This window comes from Phalangium opilio, unplaced genomic scaffold, assembly GCF_054372755.1.
Source record: "Phalangium opilio isolate 3A_F unplaced genomic scaffold, DU_Popi_V2 ptg000113l_1, whole genome shotgun sequence".
In the NCBI taxonomy this organism is placed as follows: Eukaryota; Metazoa; Arthropoda; class Arachnida; order Opiliones; family Phalangiidae; genus Phalangium; species Phalangium opilio.
The window spans coordinates 1,382,818-1,409,196 of NW_028324209.1; the positions used below are offsets into that span (position 1 = coordinate 1,382,818).

The 26,379-nt window shown below is 37.2% G+C and overlaps 3 protein-coding genes across 6 annotated transcripts; 1 reads left to right on the forward strand and 2 right to left on the reverse strand.

The window, feature by feature from the left end:
• The first annotated feature begins 244 nt into the window (after positions 1-244).
• Pus10 (Pseudouridine synthase 10) lies at positions 245-11,607 on the forward strand. 4 transcript variants are annotated; one of them, XM_089852291.1, is made up of 14 exons: positions 245-482; positions 8,530-8,625; positions 8,685-8,872; positions 8,932-9,156; positions 9,225-9,482; positions 9,549-9,622; positions 9,693-9,904; positions 9,972-10,028; positions 10,254-10,330; positions 10,411-10,466; positions 10,531-10,692; positions 10,759-10,857; positions 10,934-11,033; positions 11,496-11,607. In XM_089852291.1, coding segments are annotated over exons 2-14 (1,542 nt in total). In that variant the 5' UTR covers positions 245-482; positions 8,530-8,624; the 3' UTR covers positions 11,529-11,607. The 4 variants fall into 4 exon arrangements, with proteins under 4 accessions (XP_089708417.1, XP_089708418.1, XP_089708419.1 ...); XM_089852292.1 differs by having other exon boundaries at positions 245-455; XM_089852293.1 differs by having other exon boundaries at positions 260-390.
• On the reverse strand, positions 967-7,115 carry LOC149623224 (glutamate-gated chloride channel-like). Its single transcript, XM_089852306.1, has 8 exons — positions 6,950-7,115; positions 5,162-5,244; positions 3,954-4,024; positions 3,647-3,864; positions 2,881-2,963; positions 2,673-2,813; positions 1,640-2,025; positions 967-1,546 (listed from the first exon to the last, which is right to left on the reverse strand). The coding sequence occupies exons 1-8, from the start codon at positions 7,000-7,002 to the stop codon at positions 1,337-1,339; spliced, it is 1,245 nt and encodes a 414-aa protein (XP_089708432.1). The 5' UTR covers positions 7,003-7,115; the 3' UTR covers positions 967-1,336.
• On the reverse strand, positions 10,226-14,524 carry LOC149623225 (coiled-coil domain-containing protein 149). Its single transcript, XM_089852289.1, has 9 exons — positions 14,332-14,524; positions 13,912-14,232; positions 13,731-13,853; positions 13,430-13,672; positions 13,284-13,368; positions 13,064-13,208; positions 12,905-12,987; positions 12,198-12,377; positions 10,226-12,122 (listed from the first exon to the last, which is right to left on the reverse strand). The coding sequence occupies exons 1-9, from the start codon at positions 14,380-14,382 to the stop codon at positions 11,767-11,769; spliced, it is 1,587 nt and encodes a 528-aa protein (XP_089708415.1). The 5' UTR covers positions 14,383-14,524; the 3' UTR covers positions 10,226-11,766.
• Positions 14,525-26,379: the final 11,855 nt, after the last annotated feature.

Sequence of the window (26,379 nt, forward strand, 5' to 3'; positions counted from 1 at the left end):
AGCTCATCCCTTAATTTAGTTTCGAAAGTTCCCGATAGATGGCGTTTTATACAGCTACCCCAGAAAATAGCGGCTGTCTGCTCGTTGCCCCTTCCGCGTTTTTTCGTTAAGCCTAAGCCAGCGAAGTGGATCTAGACCCTTTATAGTTTTACTATATCTATGGTTCTAGCGTCACATGATGATCCTCTAGCGCGAGCAGCTTGCGTCGTGATGCGCGTGATCGAGTGGGCTATGGTAGTTGCAACTTTCAATTTCAAGTTCGCGCGGATATTTTTCGTGGTTACAGCATGTCAGCATTTTTAATTTGGTTTTTGTGATTTAAAAAATATCGAACAACTATGGATTATACTTTATGAAGATTGAAGATAAGCCGCAAGTTTATCATTTTCTGTACTAAATTATCACCCATAAGCTTGATTAAGTACAAAGGATATTGCATTTTTAATGTTCCGGCGGTAAGCCTTGGTCCTTCACCCAGCATGGTATGCGTGTTAAGAGAAGTATATAATACTTCTCTTCGAGAGAAGTGTACCACAAAAGTGGGGTAATTGTGAAATGATTCTTCCCAACATCGGAACTTGGGCAAAAAGGTTACTAAAACCGAATCACATACGCGATAAATAGTTCCCCCTCATCATTACTCGTTACTCTTTTAGCGCTTAACTATTTGCCATATCGAGCTAGGGCTAACAATAGAGCTCCAAATAGGGAGCTAACAGTTCTGACCCTGAAACGTCACACCCTTCTATCTCTTACTGGAGTTTCATCCCCCCTAACGGTTGGAAACAGTATTCTACGCGCAAAAATTCCAACCAGAGAGGGGCTGCGTGACGTCAGACTATCTCTTCCCCCTAGCCAGTTGTTAGCTCCCTATGAACAAGTATCACGAAATCGTAGAACAACGTAAAGGTTCGACCTTCCACCTTCACCATTTAACTACTAAAATTAATAAATAAACAAGCCAGATTTAATTGCAAATCAAGACGCAAAACAGCAAAATTTATTAGCTAAAAAACGGTGCAAAAAATGTCGAAAAACAAATATAATCAAATGGACAATTACTCAAATTTAAATTTTTTTTTTAAAGTGCGTGCAAAATCTAAATAAAATTATAATCGAAACCTTATTATACAGGTACATTTTGATCTTGTCAAGAAGGCAGATAAACTGTACCATAAAACCAAAAACATTTAGAGTTAATTAAAAAAAAATAATTTTCAAAAAAGATATCACGAAACTAAATTAAAAAAAAATTATAGTAATAATAAAATGCTTTTTAAAAATATATTGGACAACCACGATACGATTATGAAATTGTTAATGGTTTTTTGGTCTTTTAGAAATTGTCCTTTTCGTTGTAAACTGCCCAGTAGATTATGTTAAAAACAATGTAGAGACCGGGATACAGCATACGGGCCAAAAGATCGGGTCTATTCGTTTTCTTTCCAACCATCGCGCAAATCTGCTCCGTTGAGAATGCGTCCCGTTTCGAGGGTTCAACTTCCTTTTGGTTCTTTTCCGCGTCTTCATCAGCCATTATTGGTTTCTAAAATGAGAGATTTTAGTTCAATGCCAGATAATGGGGTCGTTAAGAGAAAAATTTTGTTTGTTCGCGAAATTACTGCAAATCTATAGTTACCATGGCAACGCTCCCTGGTTCGCCGTAGTTAGTCTTATCAACGGGTTTGGTTTGGAAAATCTTTCGACCGCAGTTCATGGCCCTTGTCAGATAGAAATGTAGTAGGGCGTAGGTAGTGAAAAATCCTCCAACGGCGGTGAAAACATTAGCCGCGTTTATGACGTAGGTAGCCGGTGATTCCACGATGCTAAACAGCCAAGCAAATGAGGCGATGAACAAACTTAGCAGTAGAATAGACAGGGACAGAGATGAACTCTGTTTCTTATCCAACCAAAATGATAGCCACGCTAACAAAACCGCCGCGATTGATGGCGAATAGAAGTTCATAAAGTACGGTCCAAAATGACGCTTGAAGATGAAATCAGCTCGAATACAAGAATATTCACCTGCAGAGATAATAAGTTGAGCGCTAAAGAATCTATGAACTTAGCTTTCGTCAGTGAGCACGTATGAGGAGGAGAAGATCGGAGAGAGAGACCAAATTCTCCCTCAGCCCCCCCCCTCTCAAAACCGGTACCGAGCTGGGGCTCGGTATCAGAGTTCCGCACATATGCAATTGGCGCAACAGAGGGGGAAAAATTAGAAAAGTTTGTTTAGGGCAGGGTGGGAAATAAGACGGTGGCACAGAGCAAAATTACCAGTTTAAAATTAAATCGGAGGGGGGGGGTCAGTGGTCCACGGGACCACTAAGAAAATTGAAGGGTAACCACAGTTCAGACATTAATTCGAATATTTTCATTATCCACTTCTTTAGTTTAGTAGACGACGTGACCAGTTTATTTATTCCAGGCCAAGGGAGGGGGGGGTCACTGGCTCAATGTCCAGTTTTAAAAAAAATCCTTATTTCCCACCCGGTAAGTATTCTTAACGGATCACGTGACGTCTGGCTCCTCGGCTGCTTGCCGAGGTAAGTGCGCGTGAGAGAGATATCGGGCTGTGCCATTACAGTTGACTTTGACTCTCCTTCTTTTACGTGCTCACTGCTTTCATCCATTTCTATTTCAATTTGATACAACAACACAATAGTTCTTACCCGTGTTGGTTTTACTGTTGCAGTAGTCAGTTTTGAGACTTGAAAGTTGTAAACGTCCCGCGCGATTATACACCGCCTTAGCAACTTGTATCGGGTCTCCAGTTTTCCACAATATGCTGACGCTGTCCGTAGTGTAGCCATCTATTCGGAATATAAAATTATCTCAATTTTATGAATTTATTTCCTCGTGAATAATAATAATAATTACAAGAAGCAGCCAAAATGGGACACTTGACGCGATTCAGGGGATAAAATGCCCAATCCGAAATGCAGCGAACGTTCAAGGTTACCCTAAATAAATATAGTAAATACCGTTAAATAATTAATTAAATTAAAGCTTAGCCTTAAAGGCTGACTTTCAACGAAAAGGGTTCTAGCGGACTGAAAACCGAGCATCGAGTCTAACAATGGAGCGACCGTGCAGATTTTCAAATCCTCGCTGTGGTAAAAGTTGGAAAGGTGCTTAATAACTAAAAACCGTGAAATGTGGTTCTAGTAGTTAAAACCAGGGATAGATTTAATTTTAGAAGTAGGAATGGAGAACGGTTAGTATTTACTTCAGTCCGTCTCATAGATCACCCAGTATAGAGCCCCTCCCTCCAACATGTAACGAAAAGTTTAAATTATGTTATTGGCTCACTTAAACTACGTTTGGATGACGTTGCTGACGGGGACGGCGAAAAATACGTAATTCCTTTTTACCTCTCTCACTTTGACCCGCCTCTTCTTTCATACCCCGTCCCGGGGAAGAGGGTCCGGGACTTTGATGCGAGCCCAGATTACTCTGTTCTCCATTCCTACTTCTAAAATTAAATCTATCCCTGCTAGAACCAAGCGCGACTTTCAGTTAGAACCCTTCCACCTTTTTCCACAGCGGGGATTCCAAAATCGGCTTCATTGTTAGTCTCGATGCTCGGTTTTCAGTTCGCTAGAACCCTTTTCTATGGAAGTAGGTTAAAAAATAGTCGACCGACCTTCTGCTGTATAGAACATCACCGTTGGGATAAATTCGCATTAGAATGTTGGGTTCCATCAGATTGTGAAAATGACCGTCCTTTGAGTTTGAAAAGAATATGTCTGGCACCCATATTCGCTTGGGGTCACGAACCGTTAAGTATTTGATTTTGTCATTGTTAAACTTGAATCGGGGATCGTTCCAAGCCTCGCGAAATGTAATTTGCATTCCCGTGAACTTTTTAATTATAAATTAGGGAAAAAAACAATTTCATTAAATTTGACGTGTAATTAATAAGGGGATTTAATTAATTAGATTAGCGGTACCTCTTCAGTGTCACGTTTGAAGAATACATCCCTCAAGTAGAAGTTTACAGTCACGAGGGCCGCTTCATTGCCTTAATTAAAAATGCATTAATTTCGTTGCCACAATGTAGAAAATGTTTATAATGTTATAGGAAGTTGGCACTCCGTGTTATCTTAACGTAGAGTTTAATACGGTTAAGCTCAGTTAGCTGCCGTTGAGGATACCGTATGAACAAGGAGGATTAGGGGAGGAGGAGAATTTTTGAGGGTTTTCGCGAACCACCCTTTCACTGTCGCCGTGTCGGGAGGGCACCTACAAAGGGGGGGAGTGAATCGTACGAAATATGGCAGATGGCCCCTACGTCAGATATAGATACTTTACTTAAATTTAGAAAGTTTAAATTCAACTTTTCTGACAATGAATAAAATTAAAATTAAGACATTTACCATAAATAGGTTAACATCATAATTACAAAATAATTATAAGCTACTTAAATGGCGCCCCTTTCGAAAATTTTAAATTACTCTCCTCCTCCCCCAATCCTCCTTGGTAAGAAACTACACCTTCCGTAGTCTCATAGTCACCGCGTTTAAAATAATTCCAGAAGTGAGATGAGACTAGAAGTGAAGGGCTCTAGCATTGATAGTAGATCCTGGCACTAGTGAACAAATTTGAGGATTTTATGCCGCTTCCCACACGCCTACACTAGAGAGAAAAAAATTGGTCGAGTTCCAAAAACATTTCATACCCCCTTCCCCTCAACCTAAACCCGCGGAACACGGACGCCGCTCCTTGAATCTAGTTCGGCCGTCTACCACCGCGAGCGTCTCACGTTTTGGTGGGAAAATTCAGAAACCGCTACTAGAGGGCCAACCGCTCTTGTGTTATCAAGAATATTCACTTTCGCCGAGTGAAGAATTTGGTTAGCTCAGTACTTCTGGTCTCATCTCACTTCTGATAATTCCCATATATACGATTGAAGTTTGTTATAAATAATCTGAATTTGATCCCATGACTACATTATTTAAAATTGGCTATTAATTCAGTTCTATATTACTTAGATTAAATTTTAAAACACTCTGGGAAACTAGATATTCCGTAGAGTAATAACTCCATGTTTCATGAAGCGCGCTCCTACAAATACAATACGCTCAGCGCAATCGATTGTAGAGAAGTTTGTTTAAACCCGCGCGCAACAGCGGCATTGTTAGAATAAATAAAATCAAACTTTGATTAGCTGGCCGGGCAGAACCGTCGTATTTTTCCAACAAATCGTGCAATAGTTTACTGTCGAGGGTCTCCACATCCTGCCTTTAAAAATATAATAGATAATAATTGTGTCAATGAGTGAACGAAAAAAGGTTAAAAAGCCGCTCGCATTGGGTGTTTACATAAGGAACATAATGACTATAAGTAGACCACTTTTCCCACTAATGGTAAAGTTCTTAAGGATGGTTAGTTCCCTTGTTTGCGTGGGCAACACTAAAACCATCCATATTGCCATAAATTTATAAGATATGTTCCATAAGTATGACACTTCCTAGAGACTTACAGCTCGAGCTAGTTCGAGAACGACAAGCGAGAATTGACTACACTCGGGTTTGCAATCCATCTTCCTATTTAGTCTATTGTACTAAGCCTTTGACAGCACCTCACCAGGCGTCGCTATACAAGAATCTATGGCCTACGTCACTTAGCTTAGTGACAAACTTATGGAACATATCTTACGTTTATACCCACTGGTTCTACCTTTCCCTACAGGGGTTGATTGCTACTATATACGAAAGCTAGCTTTGATTGGCAAATAACATACTTAATGTTGTTACGTTACTTATAGTGTTTCATAAACTAAACACGTAGTAGGCTCGGGATGAATTTAGGCTTAAAGATGAGAGGAGGGTTGTTATGACAACGGAAATAAGAAAGCCGTCGCCCGCCTAACAGAACATCCGTTAGTCTTTTAATCTTTCTAAACACCCGTAATAAATTTAATGTATGCACGATTCAGGACGACAGTAATTGGATAAGCTTAATGTTTCCGTTCAAAGTAACGTGGGAAAATATTCTTACGGAGAACTAGTAGGTTTAGACTGACACAATTATATCACTTTACATTGACAGCTTCAAGAATTTCGCGCGTTATTTGCCAGCTGTCAATAAAGGGAGATTAAATATGATGTCTATAAATACAAATAAATAGTTTTCAGCCTTGCCAGAAAGTTGGTGAGCCAACAGATTGCACCGAGAAGGGCTAGTTGTTCAGTTTGAATCAGTATTTGAGTAACCCGACTCTCAGAGGGACTGCCAACGCTGCACTGAAGTTAAAACTGACAGGAGTTCGGAGAAAACTATCTACACTGATTGATATTAATTTTTGGGGAATTTGTTATTTGAAACGGTTTTATCAAATATCAAATATTCGAGTACATTCTTCTTTGTAATTTTGAAAGCTATAAAAAAGTATCTTGAAATGAAGCTAACCACGTGACCTCTTCCTGGAAAATTGTACGCGGCGTAAGCGAGGGAATCTCGCTTCCCCCCCCCCATCACGAGAGTCTCTAAGCTCTTGGCGACGCGGTGTAGTGTTACTACCACTTTAAATTAAATTTACACGGCAGATTCGGTTACAAATTTGGAAATGTAATAAAGCGCGTGCTCTGTTTATCGCGTCAAGGCCGCACGCGCAAATTTTGTGATACCTCTACATTAATTTTTCGCTTAATTAATAGTAGTATTTTAATTAAACCTATTCTAACATACTATTAAAATTAATTGCAAAATGTTATTGTCAACATCGTGGAAAACTAAAGTTTAAGTTTAGTCGAAGAATTTGTGGAGATTAAGATATTCGATAAATTAAGTTTATTATACGATCCCTTGTTAGTTATTTTAATTAGTTTTGGATAAATTATTACATTTTAAAGGGATAGTCAATATTTTTTACTTTTTTTTTTGGAAAACTGATTAACGTGACGCAAAAATTGAGGAAAAACGAGGAATTCATGCACAAACTTACTGAGTTGTAAGCAATGGAGCACATAGCACTAGGACCACAATGTAGGTCCACATGATGTCACACTTTTTTTTTATAATCCGACAAACACTATGGACAGCGCATTAATCCAATGATGGACGTATGAGTCCAGGATTTCGACGCGTCATATTGGCTTGGAAGCCAACTTCTGGCCCGACAGAAGCCCCGGCAATTTTCTCTCATAATTTTTTACGTCACAATTTCTGAATTGCCCCCCCCCCCATCGTCCCTCCCTGTTCTTAACTATTTTAAGTTCGCCTGGGCGCTAAGCCTAACTCTTTATAAACCATAACACCAGTAGTTAGAGAGCCGGGGGGGGGGGGGTCACGTGGTTGGTTGAAACAGGAAGGGTTAGGTTTGAAAAAGTAGTCCTTGGAATAGTTCCCAAGCCTTTTCAGTCCAAAGGGGTTACGGTTATATATAGGAAAACGTATGCCGCGGCCCCTTTTTTAGACCCCTTTGATACTAAGTATAGTTAGTTGTTACTAGGGAGATGTGATGATGAAGATAAAAAAAAAATTAGATTGAAAAAATTATAAAATCAATTTCGACCCACGCTCCCGTTTAGCCTGACTATTGGTTTTAGTCCCTTTGTCTGTCAGAATGTCAGTTTGAATCGAATTAAAGATTATTTTGCGTAATTTGGGTGAGAAATTCACTTTAAAATATGATATAGGACCATTATTGACAGCCGGGACGCGTTGTAGAGTAGAATAGCAACAAAAATTTTCTTAAAGTTTAAAGAGAAAATCCGAAATTTATATTTTTTTCGATTGAAATTTTTATTATATAATGAAACATTTAAATTAGTCGAAAATGTATTCAAAAACTACCTTATAGCACTCATTATACGAATTTATTAAGAAAAACTGCGTATGTATATTAAGGTTTTTAACATTTCTTCTAGTTTGAATTTTGAAACTCGCAATTCTCCGATATTTTCAATTTTCTCAATTTATAACGCGACGTCTTGTTTCCCATCCCCGAAAATATTGGAACCTAGGGTTTTATAGACGGGGCATAATATAGGCTTAAACATACGCCAACGTAATAAAAGGTTCAGAGGCCCGAAAGAGTTTTTTTTTTCGTTTCATCTTCATACCACCCCGAATAACTTTTAAATTTCAATGGGGTCCTTTTTTTGCGGGGATCCCGGAATAGCGAGGAAGATCCCAAGGAAGGGGTTGAAAACTGGTCATTTGATAGCGAAGGAATTTTTCTAAAATAAGATTTTGCCTTCTCCCACAGTCGTCTAACATGTTTATATCTTTGGTGAAAGTTTATTTTTTTTTTTTTTTATTTTTACACCCGACAACTTCATGACCCCTATTTTTGAAAGTGTTAAATAGTTTTTATATCTGACTCAATATGGTCCTAGTTTCGGCCCGGGACCATCTTGATTTTAAATGTATTTTACGTTTTAAAATGATGTAAAAAATTAAATTCAATATTTTAAATCATTTTTCGACATCATATTCGAATTCTAAATTATTCTAATATTAATTTTTCCTTCCGTGTCAATGACCCAAACCCAAAGTTAAATTTGAAATTCCCGGTTTTAGAAACATAACTTATGTTCAGTCCCTCTTATATTTTCTCCGACGTCGTCTGCTTCTCCGCTCTCCATCATTTCAAAAATTGATGGTTAGGCTTAACGAGTGAGTTGTTTATTTTCGATGTTTTTAACTTATTTCTAATTATTTTAATTTTATTTTAGTGGAAATTGAGTCGGAAACGAATACTAAGAAAACTTTATGGAGCTATTGGGAAACTGAAGAAGGCCAAAAGCAAAAGTTAGTCGTATTAAATTACTTACTGGATTGCGGTTGTTGTTCAAGATGCATTTTGAGATTGATGGGGGAGAAAGGATACCGAAATTTCATGTTTTTGGGACAAGTTATTGAGGTGAGTTAAGTTTAATCTTAAATTAATGTTAATTAGGCTTAAAATATAATTTTCAATAGCAAATAGATCTGTTATCTACAATTACTGGCAAAATATCGGATTTAGATGACCCTCCTTGTAAAAAGGCAACCCCAAATTATTGCATTTGTTGCTTGGGATTGTTGCAAGAAGGTTGTAGCTCCCTCATTGTTGACGAAGTAATTTTAACCATAAAAAAGAATGGACATCAATTTGAAGACTTTCTACTTCAACTTTCCGTGCCTCCTACTATTGAACTTAGAGAAGCAAGTTTCTTAATTACATCTACTAATTAATTCACCCTGATTCCCATAATGATATATATTTAAATTAGCATTTGATGGTGAATCATTTGACAGAGAAATTTGAGTCCATATATACGAAAGAAATTTCTCGAAATTTGGCTTCAGTTAGAGATATTTGGAAATACGTCTTTGGGCCACAGATTGGTCGAACTTTTGGTTCTCATTTCACTCCATTTAGTAGCTACGCGGTATCTGTCCATTATAACTTTGAAGGTTTTGAGCAGGAATGCAAAAAATTGGTTGAATTGGCTCCTAATGAGTTTAGAAACATAAGCAGAAAGAAAAAAGTACTTGAAAACATTTTATCTTCATTGTATATTATTTGTTAATTTTTTTAATTTTTCTTGATTCAGTCCGTTAATGAAATGTATGGTAGAGCAGCTGTCCTTAAAGCTTTAGAATCTGTTAAATGGGAAAGCCTTAAAAAGTAAATGATAGCAATAACAAATTTAATTAGGAATATTAATTTTAAAGATTATATTAATGATTGGTTTTAGAAGTTACGAAGTTCCCCCTTGCATTCCATCCGAAGGTGTAAAATTTGACAAAGTCATTTGCCATCGCGATCAACTTTACTTAGCAGGAAGATATAATAAATTCTCTAGAAAGTTATGTCAAACGCCTTGGATCATTGATGGAAAGAAAATAATGGAAAATTCCGTTGAGGAATTAATCATTGGTGCTGTTAAGAAAAATATGACCTGTGATAGTAAGTCTTAATCTTAATCTTAATCATTCATTGTTATTTAAATTAAACCTTGTTTTTTTCCTTCCAGAAATAGTTTTTAGTTCATCTGGTCGAGAAGATGTTGATGTTCGAATGCTAGGAGAAGGTATTATTAATTTGATTTTAATTATTATTATTAATTATTATATTAATTAATTATAATTATTGTTATTTAATGTGGACACACTTAAAATAAAATAAAAAAAATAAAATAAAAAAAAAAATAAAATAAAATAAAAAAATAAAATAAAAAAAAAATAAAATAAAAAAAAAAATATAAAATAAAAAAAAAAATTAAACTAATTTTAATTTATGTTTTGTTTTATTTTAGGCAGACCTTTTGTTTTGGAATTATTCAATCCACGATGTGTCAATTTCACCAAAGAACAATTTGAATCAGTTCAAAATGTAATTTAAATTAAATTAAATTAAATGATTTAACTAAGAAATATTTTAATTAATTAATTTAGTCACTTTATATTTATTAGGAAATAAATTCCGGCACAAAAGATATATCAGTTAGAGATTTACAAACAATTGGAAAGTAGGTTCTTTATCTTAATTAATTTTTGGTTAATTATTGATTAATTTTGATATTTAAATAACAGAGAGGAACTTCAGCTCTTGAAACAAGGTGAGGAAATGAAGAAAAAATGCTATAGTGCATTGTGTTGCGTTAAAAGACCAATAACGGAGGAAGATTTAAAGAAATTAAGCGAAATTAAAGATTTAATCATTCAGCAGAAAACTCCCATTAGAGTTTTGCATAGGTACATTAAATAGACTTAATTATTTAAGTGTTAAAATTAATTTATTTAACATATTATTTTTTTTAGACGAAATTTAGCTGTTAGACCAAAAACAATTCATTCCTTAACAGGAACAATAATTAAAGAAAATGTTTTGAAGTTGGAGATTGTAACTCAAGCTGGAACGTATCCTTTTCTTTTAATTTTATTTTATTTTAATTAAATATTTAGTTTTACAAACTTAATTAACAAATCAATTAAGATATATAAAAGAATTTGTTCATGGTGATTTGGGAAGAACGGTGCCTAATTTAGGTACAATATTACAGACTGAAGCTGATATTATGGCCTTGGATGTTGAGGTAACTAATTAATTAAATAATCTTTAACTTAAAGGCCGACTTCCAGCAGCGAAAAGGGTTCTAGCGAACTGAAAACCGAGCATCGAGGCTAACAATGGCGCGACCGTGCCGATTTTCGAATCCCAGCTGGGGTAAAAGATGGAAGGGTTTAGCTAACTGAAAGCCGTGCAATCAGTGGTTCTAGTGAACTGAAGATACGCAATAGAGAATTTCCTTCAGGGGAAAGCAAAATTCGAGAGGAAATAAATTTAAAAGGATTTCTATTGTTCATCTTCAGTTTGTTAGAACCACTGATTGCACGGCTTTCCGTTAGCAAGAACCCTTCCAACTTTTGCAACAGTGGGGATTCGAAAATCGGCACGTTTATACTCCATTGTTAGCCTCGATGCTCGGTTTTCAGTTCGCTAGAACCCTTTTTGATGGAAGTCGGCCTTTAATCCATTAAAATTGATATCTTTACAGAAAATTGAATTAGATTGGCCTCCTAAAATATAAAGAGATCATATTTTTGTATTCCTTACAAACTTATTTCGTTTGTTTTCACTTTATAAATAAACTTAATCATTAAGTTTAATTTAATTTAATTTACATTAAGATTTAATTTTAAAAAATGACTAGAGCGGGGTTGAAATAAAATCTACAACACAAGTTAAATTATTAATTATGTTAAATGAGAAAGGGAACATATTTATTTAACAAATGACTAGCTCGTTTAAAACTTTATTATTGAAGTTTAACAATCAATATTTGGGGGTACATTTCCATCTAACGAATGTCGAGGTGACGACATCTTACTTTTAGAAGCCGCCTCCAGGGTTTCACTATCATTACTTTGCTTTTCTAAATCCATGAGAGCGGCCATCAGAAGTTTTTGAAGTTGAGGTGGAAGGTCATCATCTTCGGAAGATATTGATGCGCGATAAAAACTTCCCGATGCTTGTCTATCCGGAGTGGCTGGTTCCGTTTGGTTTTCAGAGTTTTGACAAATTCGATGCAAAGGAGATTGGGAAGGTAATGGAGTTACTGAGGAGCTCCCTAACTCGGATTCACTGAAACTACCCAAACTCGTGCTGCGTGATCTTACATCAACTATTAGTATTTGATAGTTGAGATGGAATTAAACTTAATTTAATTTAAGACTAAGAATAAAGGATAACAACAAACCACTAAATTTTCTTTCTTTAGTTGGCAATAAATCCAAATCGTCATGGTCTAAATCATCATTGACATAGCTGTCTTTATCCTCATTGTTTTCTTTATCGGAGGAACCATTCTGACATTCATCATCATTACAGGAAGGAATTTGTGATTCAGCAATTGGGAAAGCAGCGTCAAAGGTTTTTGCTTCAATAATTAGGTATGTATTAAGATTTTTTAACATTAGACATTATGACTCAGTCAGGGAGCCCACCACTCCTATAATTCCTATGTTTTTGAACCTGTCCTATATTATCCTATAATTTCATGAAAGGTCCTATAATATCCTATATTTTTGACTTAGTCGAAGTTTTCGTATAGTTTAGCATCAAATTCATCAAAATTTAGCTTTTTTTTTATCGAGATCACATTTGAATGGAGACCGAAATTGTGGAGCTCGCTTAGGATTTTTTATATATTATATTATGTTATATTTTAATTAAGTTCTTCTGAGTTTTCAAAGTAAAATCCAATTTGTTATTTTTTATTTTTTGGGATTTTTCTACATAGTTTAAGCCCAAAATTGTATTATATTAGAGCTGCATTTTTAGTCCTATATTTTCCTATAAAAACACATTTTTTCTCCTATAAAGTCCTATAATTCCGGAAAAAAATTCCTATTTTTCCTATAAGGAATTTAAATATAAGAGTGGGCTCCCTGCTCAGTTATCAACCTCTGTCCCGTAGTTCAACTACGTTGCTATCCTCCAATGATTTGATTTTCTTTTCCAATTCATTAATTCTGTTTCCCAGAATCCTAATTACAAAAATATTTTAATCATTATGTTTAACTTAAAACAATGATTGTTCATTATGGTTAGTAATATTAGTACTTGTTAGTTTTTCTTTGATGTAAAAGGGCTAAACTCTTATCCCCCAAAGTTTCAAACAAGATCATAATCAGATTTCTTAAATCAGGGGCGGAGGAAGCCGTGTTAGGAAGTTCCAACATGGGGTTATTTTTAAGTATTTGTTGGACTGTTAGTAAATTAATTAATTAATAGTTTGTTAATATGGTTATGAATTATAGGGAAATGTTAGTTTTTAACACACTTTGTTTGCTAGAAAGGAAGAGAGTCCCTGAAGGTGTAGTTATTCTAAGATTTCCCCGATTTCCACGTTTTTTCTCTAATAATGTCTAAAATAACTCTTAAATTAATTTAACCCTCGTTATTTCTATCCCTAACCCTCAACTTTACCTTATATTTGGCAATGGTGGTCATAAGCATGGCTATTTCTTCTTCTAACTGCTTCAAACGATCCCTTAAATATCTATTCTCCATCAAAATTGAATCAATATCAACAACTCGTTGCTCTCCCCTTAACATTGTATTTAATTGTTGATTTAATCTATCAACTTTATGCTTATAAGCGTCCCTGGCTGTTACAAGCTCCTCTTTTTCGTCTAATAACGATTGTAGATCTCTTTCCAAAAGAACATACTATAAAAAAATTACGCAATGTCACGATAAGTTTTAACTGGACTACAAAAGCTTGTACCTTGTTTTTAACTGTTTCTAACTGAGTAACAAGATCAGCTCTTTGATTTGTAGGCGAGTATGCAAATGACGCTTCGTTTTCTGACGCGCAGGAGTTTTTTCTCGCTAGCTGGTTTCTTAAAAGCTGTAGGAATTAACATTAAGAACCTACAAGTTAACTGACTTCTATTAAAATTAATTACTTTAACATCCCCTTGAGAATCGCCTAATTTTTGTTTATATTCATCAACTTCTGTCTGTAGGGCTTTATTTTTCTCTTTTAATTCGCACAGAAGTAATGCCAGGTTTTGTTCTCGCTCCCCTTTCAGTCCTTTAACATCGTAGACTCCCATAAGTGAAGGACCCCAACCCTCTACCCTTTTTTTCAAGCTGCTGTAACGTTCTCGTAACTGATCAGCCATGAGTTTAAATTGATCTCTTTCGCTTCGGCATTGAATTAGCTCTTTGCTCATGATAGATACGGCCTCACTTTTACTTTCTAATTTACATTTTAGGATATTATACTGTAAAAGATGATAATTTATATCGTAAGTAACCAGATGCTTTCCTACATGGCATTTCTTAAGCCTTTGCACAAATTTGAAAAATTGGTTTAAATATACCTCTCCCAGTAGAATATTGTAATTTGTATCTGAATTTTTATTGGCAGACATCCTATCCTTAGTTTTCAAAATTTCTGACCGTTTCAACTTAATTTATATTTAAAATTAACATAAACAAAATATTACAAATGATTCCAAAACATTACGTAGGCATCGGCTTTCGTCTGCTTCGTGACGTCACCGGAAGTTCACCGGTCCGCGATTTTTGAGACGAAGTTGAAATCTCTGAGCGCTCTGAGATACGTATCATCTTTTAATATTAATTTTCAATGGTTACTTTGTTGTAAAATCAAGAAAACCTATTTCCAAACTATAAAAACTGCCTGTAAAATGGACAAGAAACTGAGGTTTCTAAACGTCGGAAAAGCCATGGTCAAAAGATGTCATGTAAGTGCCAAGGCTTATTAGCCGGTGTTGTTAGGGTTAGCATGGGGTTACGTTCACAACGCCGGTCGCCGTCCCGCCCCCTTCAGTTGGATGAAAATAATGATTTATGTTCAGCCTTTTTGACCCTAATGACCGGGGTCACGGTTTTGAATTGTCGTCTATTTTATTCTCTAACGGGCCTAATTAAGGCGGTAACGTGATGGAATGAGAGATATTTTTTCTCATCGTGGGCGATTAAAATCAACTTAAATCAAAGTCTTTTATGTTTAAAACATACGTAAGAAGGCGAATAATGGAAATTAGAAAACAAAATGAATTTTCAGGTAAATTTATTTACACAAATAGGAAATATTTATAACGCTGTTTAATTGTTATATGGTAGTAATTTCCCAAAGCCACCGAAATCAGGCTGGCGAATACGTGGTTCATGTTAAATGTTTAATTAAGAGTGTTTAACCATAAATATTAGTCCACAGAATTGAATCAACACAAATGAAAACATTTTTAGAATGTATAAAAAATGGTTTGTAAGTATATCTCTTTGAAATTGGCTGCACCAGGCAGAACTCCAAGTAAAACTATAGGGTATTTATTTTATAAAGGGTAAAGGGGCATTTTGGTCCTGAACGTTTTTGAAGCACGGGGGTATTTAATCCTAATTAGGCGGAAAGGTTTTCCTTTGAGTCTTCCCCAAGCTTCTAATTTCTTTAGAGCCGAGTTTAAACTACAAAGGCGCCGGGCTTAATGTTTTTAAAAGGTTAGGCTTTCGAAAGAAAAAACGGTTTTAAGTGTAAAATAGGCCTAGTTAGCTTTCGGAATTTGGGACTTGAAGCACGTAGAGGGGTTCAAAAGGCGAAACCAATAAAATAAGCCATTAAAAGACCAACGGTCTGTTTTTTATTAGCCCTTTATTTAAGCCCGACACTTCTAGCAACCCATACTTTAAAAAAACGAAATTACCAAAGACGTTCATTAGATTCGAGCTAAATGAATGAGAAAATGTTAGCCATTATCGTCGAAAATTACCTCAAAGTTAAGTGGGTTTGAGGTAAATGGGGTATAGATTTATTTTTAAAGTGGAACTGACATGATTGACGTCGAACCTAGTTAGGCTTAGATTTAATTTTTGCAGTGCAGAGAGAACCACTAATGATTACTCTGGGAAATAATTTCAATTTAGCCCAATGAAATTAATTAATCGGTAAAATAAGCTGGAACCGACATATCGGTTAAAGTGCCATATCGGTTTGTGCCTATCACTAGTAGCAAAAGTGTATAGATATAAAAACAAAAAGTACACTTCATTAACAATTCCCGAGCTGCCTTTGGCTGTAGACAACATATAAAATGAGAAGCAAACTACCATCCTCTCAACCCAATTCACGAATTAACCAATCAGGGAAGATCTTCTTGACGTCATGGGTTTATGTAAAGTAGTACATGATGATGGCGATCCAAACGTTAATTTTTGGTACTAAACTAGAGCTACTTTATGAGCCTATTCACGGCTTGTTCCCTGTGCCACGGTCGGGAAGGTAATCATACGCAGAGGGGGTCGACACTATTCTGGGATAGAGGAGGCGGGACTTCTCATATTACACAGCTCGAGCGAGTTTCAACGAAGTGTACTTTTGCTAGTAGCAGAAGTGAGATGAGACCAGAAGTACTGAGCTAACCAAATTCTTCACTTGGCGAAAGTGAATATTTTTGATAACACAAGAGCGGTTGGCCCTCTAGTAGCGGTTTCTGAATTTTCCCTCCAAAACGTGAGACGCTCGCGGTGGTAGACGGCCGAACTAGATTCAAGGAGCCGCGTCCGTGTTCGGCCGCTTTAGGTTGAGGGGAAGGGGGTGGGAAATGTTTTTGGAACTCGACCAATTTTTTTCTTAGTAGTGTAGGCGCCTTGGAAGCGGTGGCATAAAATCCTCAAATTTGTTCACTAGTGCCAGGATCTACTACCAAGAGCTAGAGCCCTTCACTTCTAGTCTCATCTTAGTTCTGCTAGTAGTATATATTGATATCATCACTGCCACTTTACAAAAAGGGGATATGGCAATGGCGGGTCTACTCTAATCGCTTTCAAGTAGCTGGCGTTTATGAGAGAATGTTAGAAAACTAAGAAGAAGAAAAAATATTCCAAAATAATATTTTACAAGCTTTTATTTTTTATTATTATTAAATACATCTCGCGGGCCGCCGCCGCCGCGTGTTTTAAAAGAAAATTAGGCTTAAAAAATATTAAGACAGGATCCTTGGTACCGTAACCCCCTAATTTAAGGCTATTACCTAAACTGGTGGAAAATAATAAAACATCTTTTAGGAATAAAAAAAGAAAATAGCCAACCAATTTTGTCTTGAAAATTTTTCACTTCGGCCCAACGCGTCGTAAAAACGCGTTAAAGGTCTAAACCATAAAATATGAACATCCCTCCCCTCCCCTCCCCTCCCCCTTATCGTTATTCAAAGGTGTGTAATTTAAATCTATAAAAATTCATATGAAAATTAATCTTTTACAGAAAAAAGTGCTTTTTAAGTTTTTATGGATTGTTTAATTTAAAAGCTGTAATACTTTAGAGTGGGAGTGTTGAAAATAATTATTTTTTAGCTGCACCCATTAACGTGAATTTTTTATTATATCTATAATTTTGCTAAATTTTTAAAACTAAACACCCAATTTTCAGTTTGGCGCCTTAATTTAAAGAGCCTATGACAATAGACATTTTCGGTGTAATGAAAAGTTGGTAGACTAGCCTCAATATTGGGACATACGAGGGGGTTGATCAGGGTTCATACAAACCTGGAAAAACCAGGGAAATAAATAGATGACAAAAACCTCAGGGAAAATTCAGGGAAATAAATAGTTGACAAAAACCTCAGAGAAATAAATAGTTGACAAAAACCTCAGAGAAATAAATAGTTGACAAAAACCTCAGAGAAATAAATAGTTGACAAAAACCTCAGAGAAATAAATAGTTGACAAAAACCTCAGAGAAATAAATAGTTGACAAAAACCTCAGAGAAATAAATAGTTGACAAAAACCTCGAATTTTTAGTAAAATTCAGGGAAATATCGAATTTTTAGTAAAATTCAGGGAAATTTGCTTCAAACAGGGCTCGACCTAAGACAATTTAATGGTCTTAGGCTCGACTAATTAAGCAAAATGTTCATTAACATACCCTCCAAATGATTAACATTAAACTATACTTTGGAGGCTCATAACTCTGGTTATATTAGAGATACGGGGATGTCCTTTGAGTATATTATAGTCCTATTTGCCCCCTCCTTCGTTAACATTTGCTCCATAGGATGCTCCATATACGGGAAAAACCTGGAAAATTCAGGGAAGTATATGGGGAAAAACCTGGAAAATTCAGGGAAATTTGTTTTTCAAAAAGTTGTACGAACACTGTTGATACTGCGCACTCCTACTACAGCGCAGGCGCCAAAAAGCGAGATGGAAGGCAAAGTTTTACCCCCCCCCCCCACTCCTTGTCTTTCACACTTGGTCGATATCTTAAGTCTGTATATACTCGCTACTTAACCCTGAAGCTTGAGTCTTAGATTACCAGACTTGTATAACTATTGAAAAATATTATTAAAATATTTGACTAAATTTCATAGACCTCAGCGAGGATCCCGGACTCCCGGTACTGGGTAGGACGTTCAAGTACTTGTTAGGGGCAGTCAGCTTTCATTGGGAACGTTGAGAACAGACGCGAGTACAAGTTTAAGCCCATTTTATGTCCTAAAGAGCTAGCCATGAGAGATAGAGAAAGACACCCCCGGGTTTTTTGAATATTTCAAATAAATAAAGAATCGTAAAGGGGAAGTAAATGATGAAGTGTGTATCGCTTCCATGTAGTCTAGAAGTTTTATAAAGTCAAGTCTATTCGTATTATCAATTTCTTTTGTCCAAATATCATTCTCGACTTCATTTCACCGGACCCCTCCTCGCGTTTTTTTTCTCTTTCTCTCTTTTTTTACAGCTTTGATAACTGGGGCCCACAATGAAAGTTAGGGAAGGTAGAGACTAGACACCTTGATTCATGATGTCCCCTGTATAGTTTGTACTATTTTTTTTTTTGTGCGTTTGTGTCCCTTTCGGTTGTGTTATAGGAAGCTGCCACTTGATTTTTTTGGGTTCGCAACGTGGTGGAGTTTTAGGTGAAGTTATCGTTTTTAAACTACGGTGTAGGTCAGCGTGGGAAACAGGGCAGGGCAAATGATCAGTTTAAAAATTGCCTGGTCCAGTTTAAAAATTAAGTAAGATAGGGGTTAGTGGTCCACTAAGAAAATTCAAGAGTAACCAGAGTCCAGACATAAACTAAAATATTTTAATTATCCACTTCTTTGGTTTAGCAGACAACGTGCCCTGGTCAATGGTCATAGACCAGTTTATTTATTCTAGGCCAGGGGGGTCGCTGGCCCAATGTCCAATTTAAAAAAATTCCTTATTTCCCACCCTGGTGTAGGTTTTATTACAGTATCTGTAGACCCAGTATCGTCATTCGTTAAAAGGTTAAAAATTGCATCAAATTCCCTTTGGGGGGATTAAATTGGAACGCGTCATGTTTTCGTTTATTGGAGATAGGTGGCATTACCTAGTGTCTCCAACTCTGTTCCGAACCAGCGTGGCAAATAAGGAATTTTTTTAAACTGAACATTGGGCCTACGACCCCCCTGGCCTAGAATAAATAAACTGGTCTATGACCATTGACCAGGGCACGTCGTCTGCTAAACTAAAGATGTGGATAATTAAAATATTTGAGTTAATTTCTTGACTCTGGTTACTCTTGAATTTTCTTAGTGGTCCCGTGGACCACTGACCCCCCTCCTACTTAATTTTTAATCTAGACCAGGCAATTTTAAACTTGTCATTTGCCCTGTGCCACCGCCTTATTTCCCACGCTGTTCCGAACAGTCTGGGAAATAGCAGACTTCCTCTATTTTAAAACCAGAATTTTAAATTTTATGACCCTTATTAAAAACTGGGCTTATTTTCTCTAAAATTGATATCACCCTTTGGAAAACGGGCTTATTTCACCGTTTGCCATCTTGTTACGGTAGTTCATGGTATCTCTGTCAAAAACTCGCCAATTTTCATAGACTCCCGTAGCGAAAAAGAGAGACCTATTTAATAATGTTACCCATATTATAACATTTATAACGTCGGCAACTGGCGCCAATCGCCTCGGCAACCCCCTAAAAAAGGGCCAGCATGAATACGGTTAGTTATACCCCTATTATTTGCGAATACAGTCGCGCAAGTAACTCCCTTCTGAACTCGCGGCGTGTATTATATCCCATTCTATTCATATACACATCTAACTGACTCGACTATGATATCTTTATCCGCGTAACAGATTTGAGCTATTTTATTCAGTATAGAAAAGATCCCTAAAAGATTTCAAAAGCTTCCTAAAATCAATGAGCCATTACCATAAGGGGGGTTTCGTATTCGAATTGACTTAGTTAACGTATTCGAACCTATTTCTCGTGAGGTACTGAACTACAACTCTATGGCTTGACAATTATTAATTCTGTACTCGCGAACTTTTAACGTTAGGCCTAACTTATGCGTGCTACAAATACAATTTTATACAGATATTAACCGAACTGAATTGGGTCTAATTGTAACGGCTAAGCGGCGCAATCGGTGATCGGTTTTTGAACCAGTTACGGGTAGTTAATTTTCGTTGCCATTTTTAAAAAGTGATTGATTTTTTTCTTTCCTACCTCTCAGTTTATGGTGTCGGTTTTCAGCTACGGCTATTTTGAACTTTGACCTTCCTCCACACCCTACGCCGTACCAGAAAATTTCCGAATTCGGTTAATAATGTTTTCTGCTTGGTTTATATTGTGGACTTACGGTTTATGGTAGCTAGTTTGACCTTTACGATACGAATTGACCTCTTTTTTTTTTCACTTCACGCGCGACCATCCGGGGTTCCCCCCGTGTTCCCTTGAGCGCCACATTGGCGCTAAATTCCGAGTTTCGGACACGCCTCGGGTTTTTTATTTACCCTGACACCGTGTTCCTTATGGTGTGTCTCACTAGGTGGTACCTAGTATATTTGCGGTGATTTTAGGGTGTCTATCCTCAATATCATTAATTTTTCTCTTCTTTGGGTTTGTTGCTTTTGACCTTACGATGGTGTCAAGTTTGGCACCCCATTGGAAAACGCTAGCTTAACCCCAATTTTAAAGGGAAAGTTTCAGTTCAATCGCCAGTATACAATTTACCTTTAATTTAACGTTTCAATTTGTTTTAATTTCAGGTCGTTATTTGACTCAATGACGTCACCATCGAAAATTTCTTCGAAGGGCCACGTTTGGTCATCACCGAGGGATCAAGACTTTTGGCGGTCTAATGCACAGGAGCTGCACGGAGGATCGCGGGAACTAAAACACGTATTGACCATCAAAAATGACGTCATCGTGGTTCCCGAACGCATAGTTTATCGCGGTATTTTTAAACCGGGTTGCTCAAAATATATACTTTGTGTGAACTTTCGGTTTTGCCATCTTTTTTGAACTGAACATGATTTCTACGAGTTCATCAGGACGTCAGAGATAACCAGTGAGTACCAAATATTGCGCTCGCATTAACAAACTTTCAGGTCAAAGCGCTAGCTGCGTCCCATAGTCCTTTACTCTTCCAGGTCAAAGCGCTAACTGCGTCCCATAGTCCTTTACCCTTCCAGGTCAAAGCGCTAACTGCGTCCCATAGTCCTTTACCCTTCCAGGTCAAAGCGCTAGCTGCGTCCCATAGTCCTTTACCCTTTCAGGCCAAAGCGCTAGCTGCGGCGTCCCATAGTCCCTTACCCTTCCAGGTCAAAGCGCTAACTGCGTCCCATAGTCCTTTACCCTTCCAGGTCAAAGCGCTAGCTGCGGCGTCCCATAGTCCCTTACCCTTATCTTCAAATCTGGAAATCACATGATCATCGCGTCTTGATAAAGTTTGAAGTGAGTATATGGTTATATTTTCAAACTTTGGCTACTATGGACTAACTTTTAATTTTTCCCAGGATGACCATTCAAAATTGGACCATGGCCTGAACTAAGGTAAATATGATTATCTGATCATTTAATTCTTCGTTTTACAAAGAAAATGCTTAAGTTAAATTTTTAAATTTATGTGAACGATGTTAAATTTTATTTAGCTGTTAGTCAATTTTAAATACAGTTAAGAAACCTTGTCGATTTTTGATTCCGATAATTTATTTCTTCTTTACGTGTAAAAAGTGCCAAATGCAAACATTTACAAACTTTGTTTTTGTTACGAGGCTCGGAATGAACTAACTAATACCCCATCTAAATGACGTACAATCTCATATATTCTCATTATCCTGGCAAGGATAACCCCCTAAAAATGGTCTCAACTGTTTCCCTTAAAATTGTAATCGTTAAGGGGCAAGGTCAAGGGTCATTGCTATATAGGGAGTAATTTGATCCGTAGATATATTTGGCTTCGGGGGTCTGAAAAAATGCGAGAGAAAAAGTGTTTATTGACTTAAAATGGTGCTTTAAAAGCGGAGAGAATTTCAGGGTTCATACGTATCTTTCAAAAAAAAAAAATGGTTCTCAAATTGCGTTATGTATCTTTTAGGTTTAGACAGGGATAGATTTAATTTTAGAAGTAGGAATGGAGAATAGAGTAATCTGGGCGCGTTAAAGTCCTGGACCCCCTTCCACGGGACGAGGGGGGTATGAAAGAAGAGGCGGGTCATATCGACAGAGGTCAAAGGAATTAGGTATTTTTCGCCCTCCTCGTCAGCAACGTCATCAAAACTAAGTTTAAGTGAGAACATAAGATAATTTAAACCTTTCGTTACGTGTTGGAGGGAGGGGCTCTATACTGGGTGGTCTATGAGTCGGACTGAAGTAAATACTAACCGTTCTCCATTCCCACTTCTAAAATTAAATCTATTCCTGGTTTAGATTAATTGTGATTTTATATGGATTCTTATTTGAATTATTTAATCAAATTGCAGGTTTTTTTAATTGGATAACTCGTCATTAGACCCATCGAACTTTGTGAACTTTCGTTCGCGACGCGTTTGTGATCTTGATACGTGTTTGTGATTCTAGAGTTTTACGCGGGATAGTGAGAACTTTCGCGACAAGTTCATGACCTTCAAACTCTGAACTTCCGCGAAATGTGTATGGCCTTCAAACTTAGTGTTTGTGACCTTGCAACTTCGCGCGGATTAGTGACATTCGAACGTCGCCACGTATTCGTGACCTTGGAGTTTTACACCATCTACGAACGTCCACATCGTCTAAATTAAATGTAAGTACACTTGTTTTAAATATTACTATCAGAGCAGAAATCTTTTACGAACCATGTATTTGTAAGAGTGAATTTGGGGAAAAAATGACCTCTTCAGGCTCTTGGGATGGAAATTTATGAACCATCTGTAACAGAACGAAAACGAAAGAGGGGGTTCACTCGAATCTTCCTGGGAAGGGAGGCTTTGCCCCACACATACAAAAACACAAATATAAATCGTTAATAACACCCCCCCCCTCCTTCCTGGTTCCTCTCTTAAAGGGAGCTCACGTGACGTCTAGAATACAAAATCTCGAGTAAACAACGTGATTCCCTCTCATGGTGGTGGTATTCTCGCGCTATAAGCTCCCAAAAGGTCAAGGGGTGAAACCTAGAGGTCGAAATACTAGAGCTACAACCGTTTAAAAACGACCGATTAGAAACAAACCAACATGTAGTGTTTGCGAGTAAAAACAAGTTGCCCCGTCTAATTCCTTCAATATTTCCCAAGGGACTGACTTAGTAAAGCCATCGAATAAGACGTTTTTGCGCGTTTTCTTTGAAATCCACCCTGTCTAAACAGTTACCACGCACGCATCGGGGTGTAAATGGATCCCCGTACACCCTAACGTCGTCTCACGTCACGTGACCCCGGTGTTAGCGCTCATTAGGCCTAATAAATTGTCCCGGGGAAACTTGACGGGCGCTACCAACCAACGACGAGTATTAGACTTTCTTTAAGGCGTCAACCCCCTCCAACACCGACTCCAACCATCCTTGAGATGGTGAAACGCTTGTCACAATCCTAAACAGGCGTGCGAGGCTTTTTGCAAACGTTACCACTCTCTACGAAATGGCAATGTCTCGCCTTCGATAGTGGTAAACCTTTGGGATGATTTATACGGGGTGCCATGACGTTCTCCGTCTATGGGGACGTGTAATGTTTTTCAGTTTCAAATTACCCATCCCCGAAAAACGAACGGTGTCCCATTTCCAGAAGCCGATGGGCATGCGCGATTTTTGGGCATTGAGTTCTCGTATACTATTGTCTCGTTGTCGTAAATATGTGGTACTATATAGGTTAGTTACCAAAGTATCGGTTTTCAATTATAAGGAATGAAGAACAAATGTTCATGTGTCGATTTACGAATGTCTATTATATATATCTCTCTCTTCTCGCCCAAGTTTTAGGGGGAAATTTTTATTTTAAGGTTCTGGGCTTGAGTGATGAAAGGAAATGGACTTTCGGGGTTTCCATTTCTCGGGAAAAAAAACATTTAAATATAAACAGATGCGCTTTGGGTCGATCTTGTAATTAACGATCAACTTTTTCTTCGGACGATGTAATTTGACCAAATTAACTCGTGAAACAATCCGTCTCAAAGGCAACCGAAGAAACCAGACAACGGGGGAGAGGGGTATTTTCTTATTCTCTCTAATTTCAATTCATTAATCTTTTTTAAACGCGCGCATGTGCGTGAACATTCGCGAATAACACGTAGCTAGGTACTGTACCATGAGAAAGTAATACAGTTGTTGTTTATACTATATCAGAAGTAAGACGAGACTAGAAGTAAACAGCTCTAGTATTGGTAGTAAGTAGATCCTGGCACTAGTGAACAAATTCGAGGATTTTATGCCGCTTCCATCGCGCCTACACTACAGAGAAAAAAAATTGGTCGAGTTCCAAAAACATTTCCTACCCCCCTTCCCCTCAACCTAATGCGGCGGAACACGGACGAGAGTGCTTGAATCTAGTTCGGCCGTCTACCGCCACGAGCGTCTCACGTTTTGGAGGGAAAATTCAGAAACCGCTACCAGAGAGCCAACCGTTCTTGTGTTATCAAGAATATTCACTTTCGCCTAGTGAAGAATTTGGTTAGCTCAGTACTTCTAGTCTCATCTTACTTCTGACGATATATATAAGTAACCCACATTTGGACCCCCCTCCCCCTTCCATTATTATACGTTCTTTTTAAGGGGTTCTTTATGAGGGGATATAGTGCTACTATTGGAAAGTAATTGCGGGTTAGATAGGGTGTAAATAAATTGGGAATCATTAGCTTCCAGGAAGTTTTAGGGATCTATTTAAGTTGTATTTTTCAACTCCCTGCAGGCTACTGTTTATTCTCCGTAGCTATCAAATTATAGACCATTCATGGGTAATTTTAAGCAAACGTTTTGAACTTTTAACCTCTAATACGGGTTGAATCGTGTTTTTTTTTTTTTTTTTGGCTAGGGTTCATCTCATCGGTGGGGTTTTGTTTATTTCGCAACTGTTTTGATTTCAAATGCTCTAAAGACAATCTATCAAAAATTATTTATATCGACAATTGTCAATTTAAGGTGGTAGAATCGAAGTACAGTGTGTTCTATGAGCGATTTTGAGTCGAAAATGAAACTTCTATGACGTATTTTCCCCAAAGGCCACCGTTTACGAGTTACGATTTGACTCTTGTACGAATGACTCCTTAGTGAAATTAGCCATTATCTTTGTAATTGAGCAAACGATTATAACTTCAAATGTTTTTGTAAAAGCTGTAGCGTTCATTAGTTTGGAGGTTTTTTAATTAATACGTATTCATTCAACTTATACTTATTTCAAAGATAGTTGGATGTTTTACAAGAAAAATGCTCTCGATAGCTGGAGCTTTATAAAGGACTAGCTGTTACCCGCGGCGAGATTTTACTGATTCGACTAATATTTTTGTAGCACCCTAGGAGCGAAGGCACCCGGCTTTGCCCGTCAGCCCGTCGGGACATTTTTTATTCCTTTTCATACGGACATTATTCCATAAAGAAGGCTTTTTGAATTTTTGGCCTCCATTTAAAAAGATCGCAACAAATCGAACCCAAAAGACCATTCAGCCCGTCTATAGGTTAAAGGAAACCAGTGTACTAAATATTTGCGAAATCGGTTGAAACGGGCAGGCTTTGTTGCATAGAGAAGGTATTTTACATTACGGGGCGCCATTTATTAAGATGGCGGCGGATTGGAAAAATCTTTCTTAGTACGCGCCTACTACTTATGAGTAACGTTCCTGCAAATTTTCAGCCTTCTAGGGCAAGCGGTTTTGGGCTGGGCGTTGATTATCAGTCAGTCAGTCAGGACTTTGATTTATATAGATACAGATGAGGCTCTAATCTGGCCAGGGCATCTTGTTTATTTCGCAACTGTTTTGACTCAAGACTATAGCGATCAAAAAATTATATAAATCTATAAGTTGTATTCGCGCATGCGGAAATGACGTCATATTCTCGAACCAATTGCACCCTTTACTTTCAATTCAACTCTACCCCTATGCTGGATGATAAAAAAAAAAACATATATATTGCCTGGGTCTAATCCGAAAATTGTCTACAAATCCAATCCAATAGCTCAATAAAT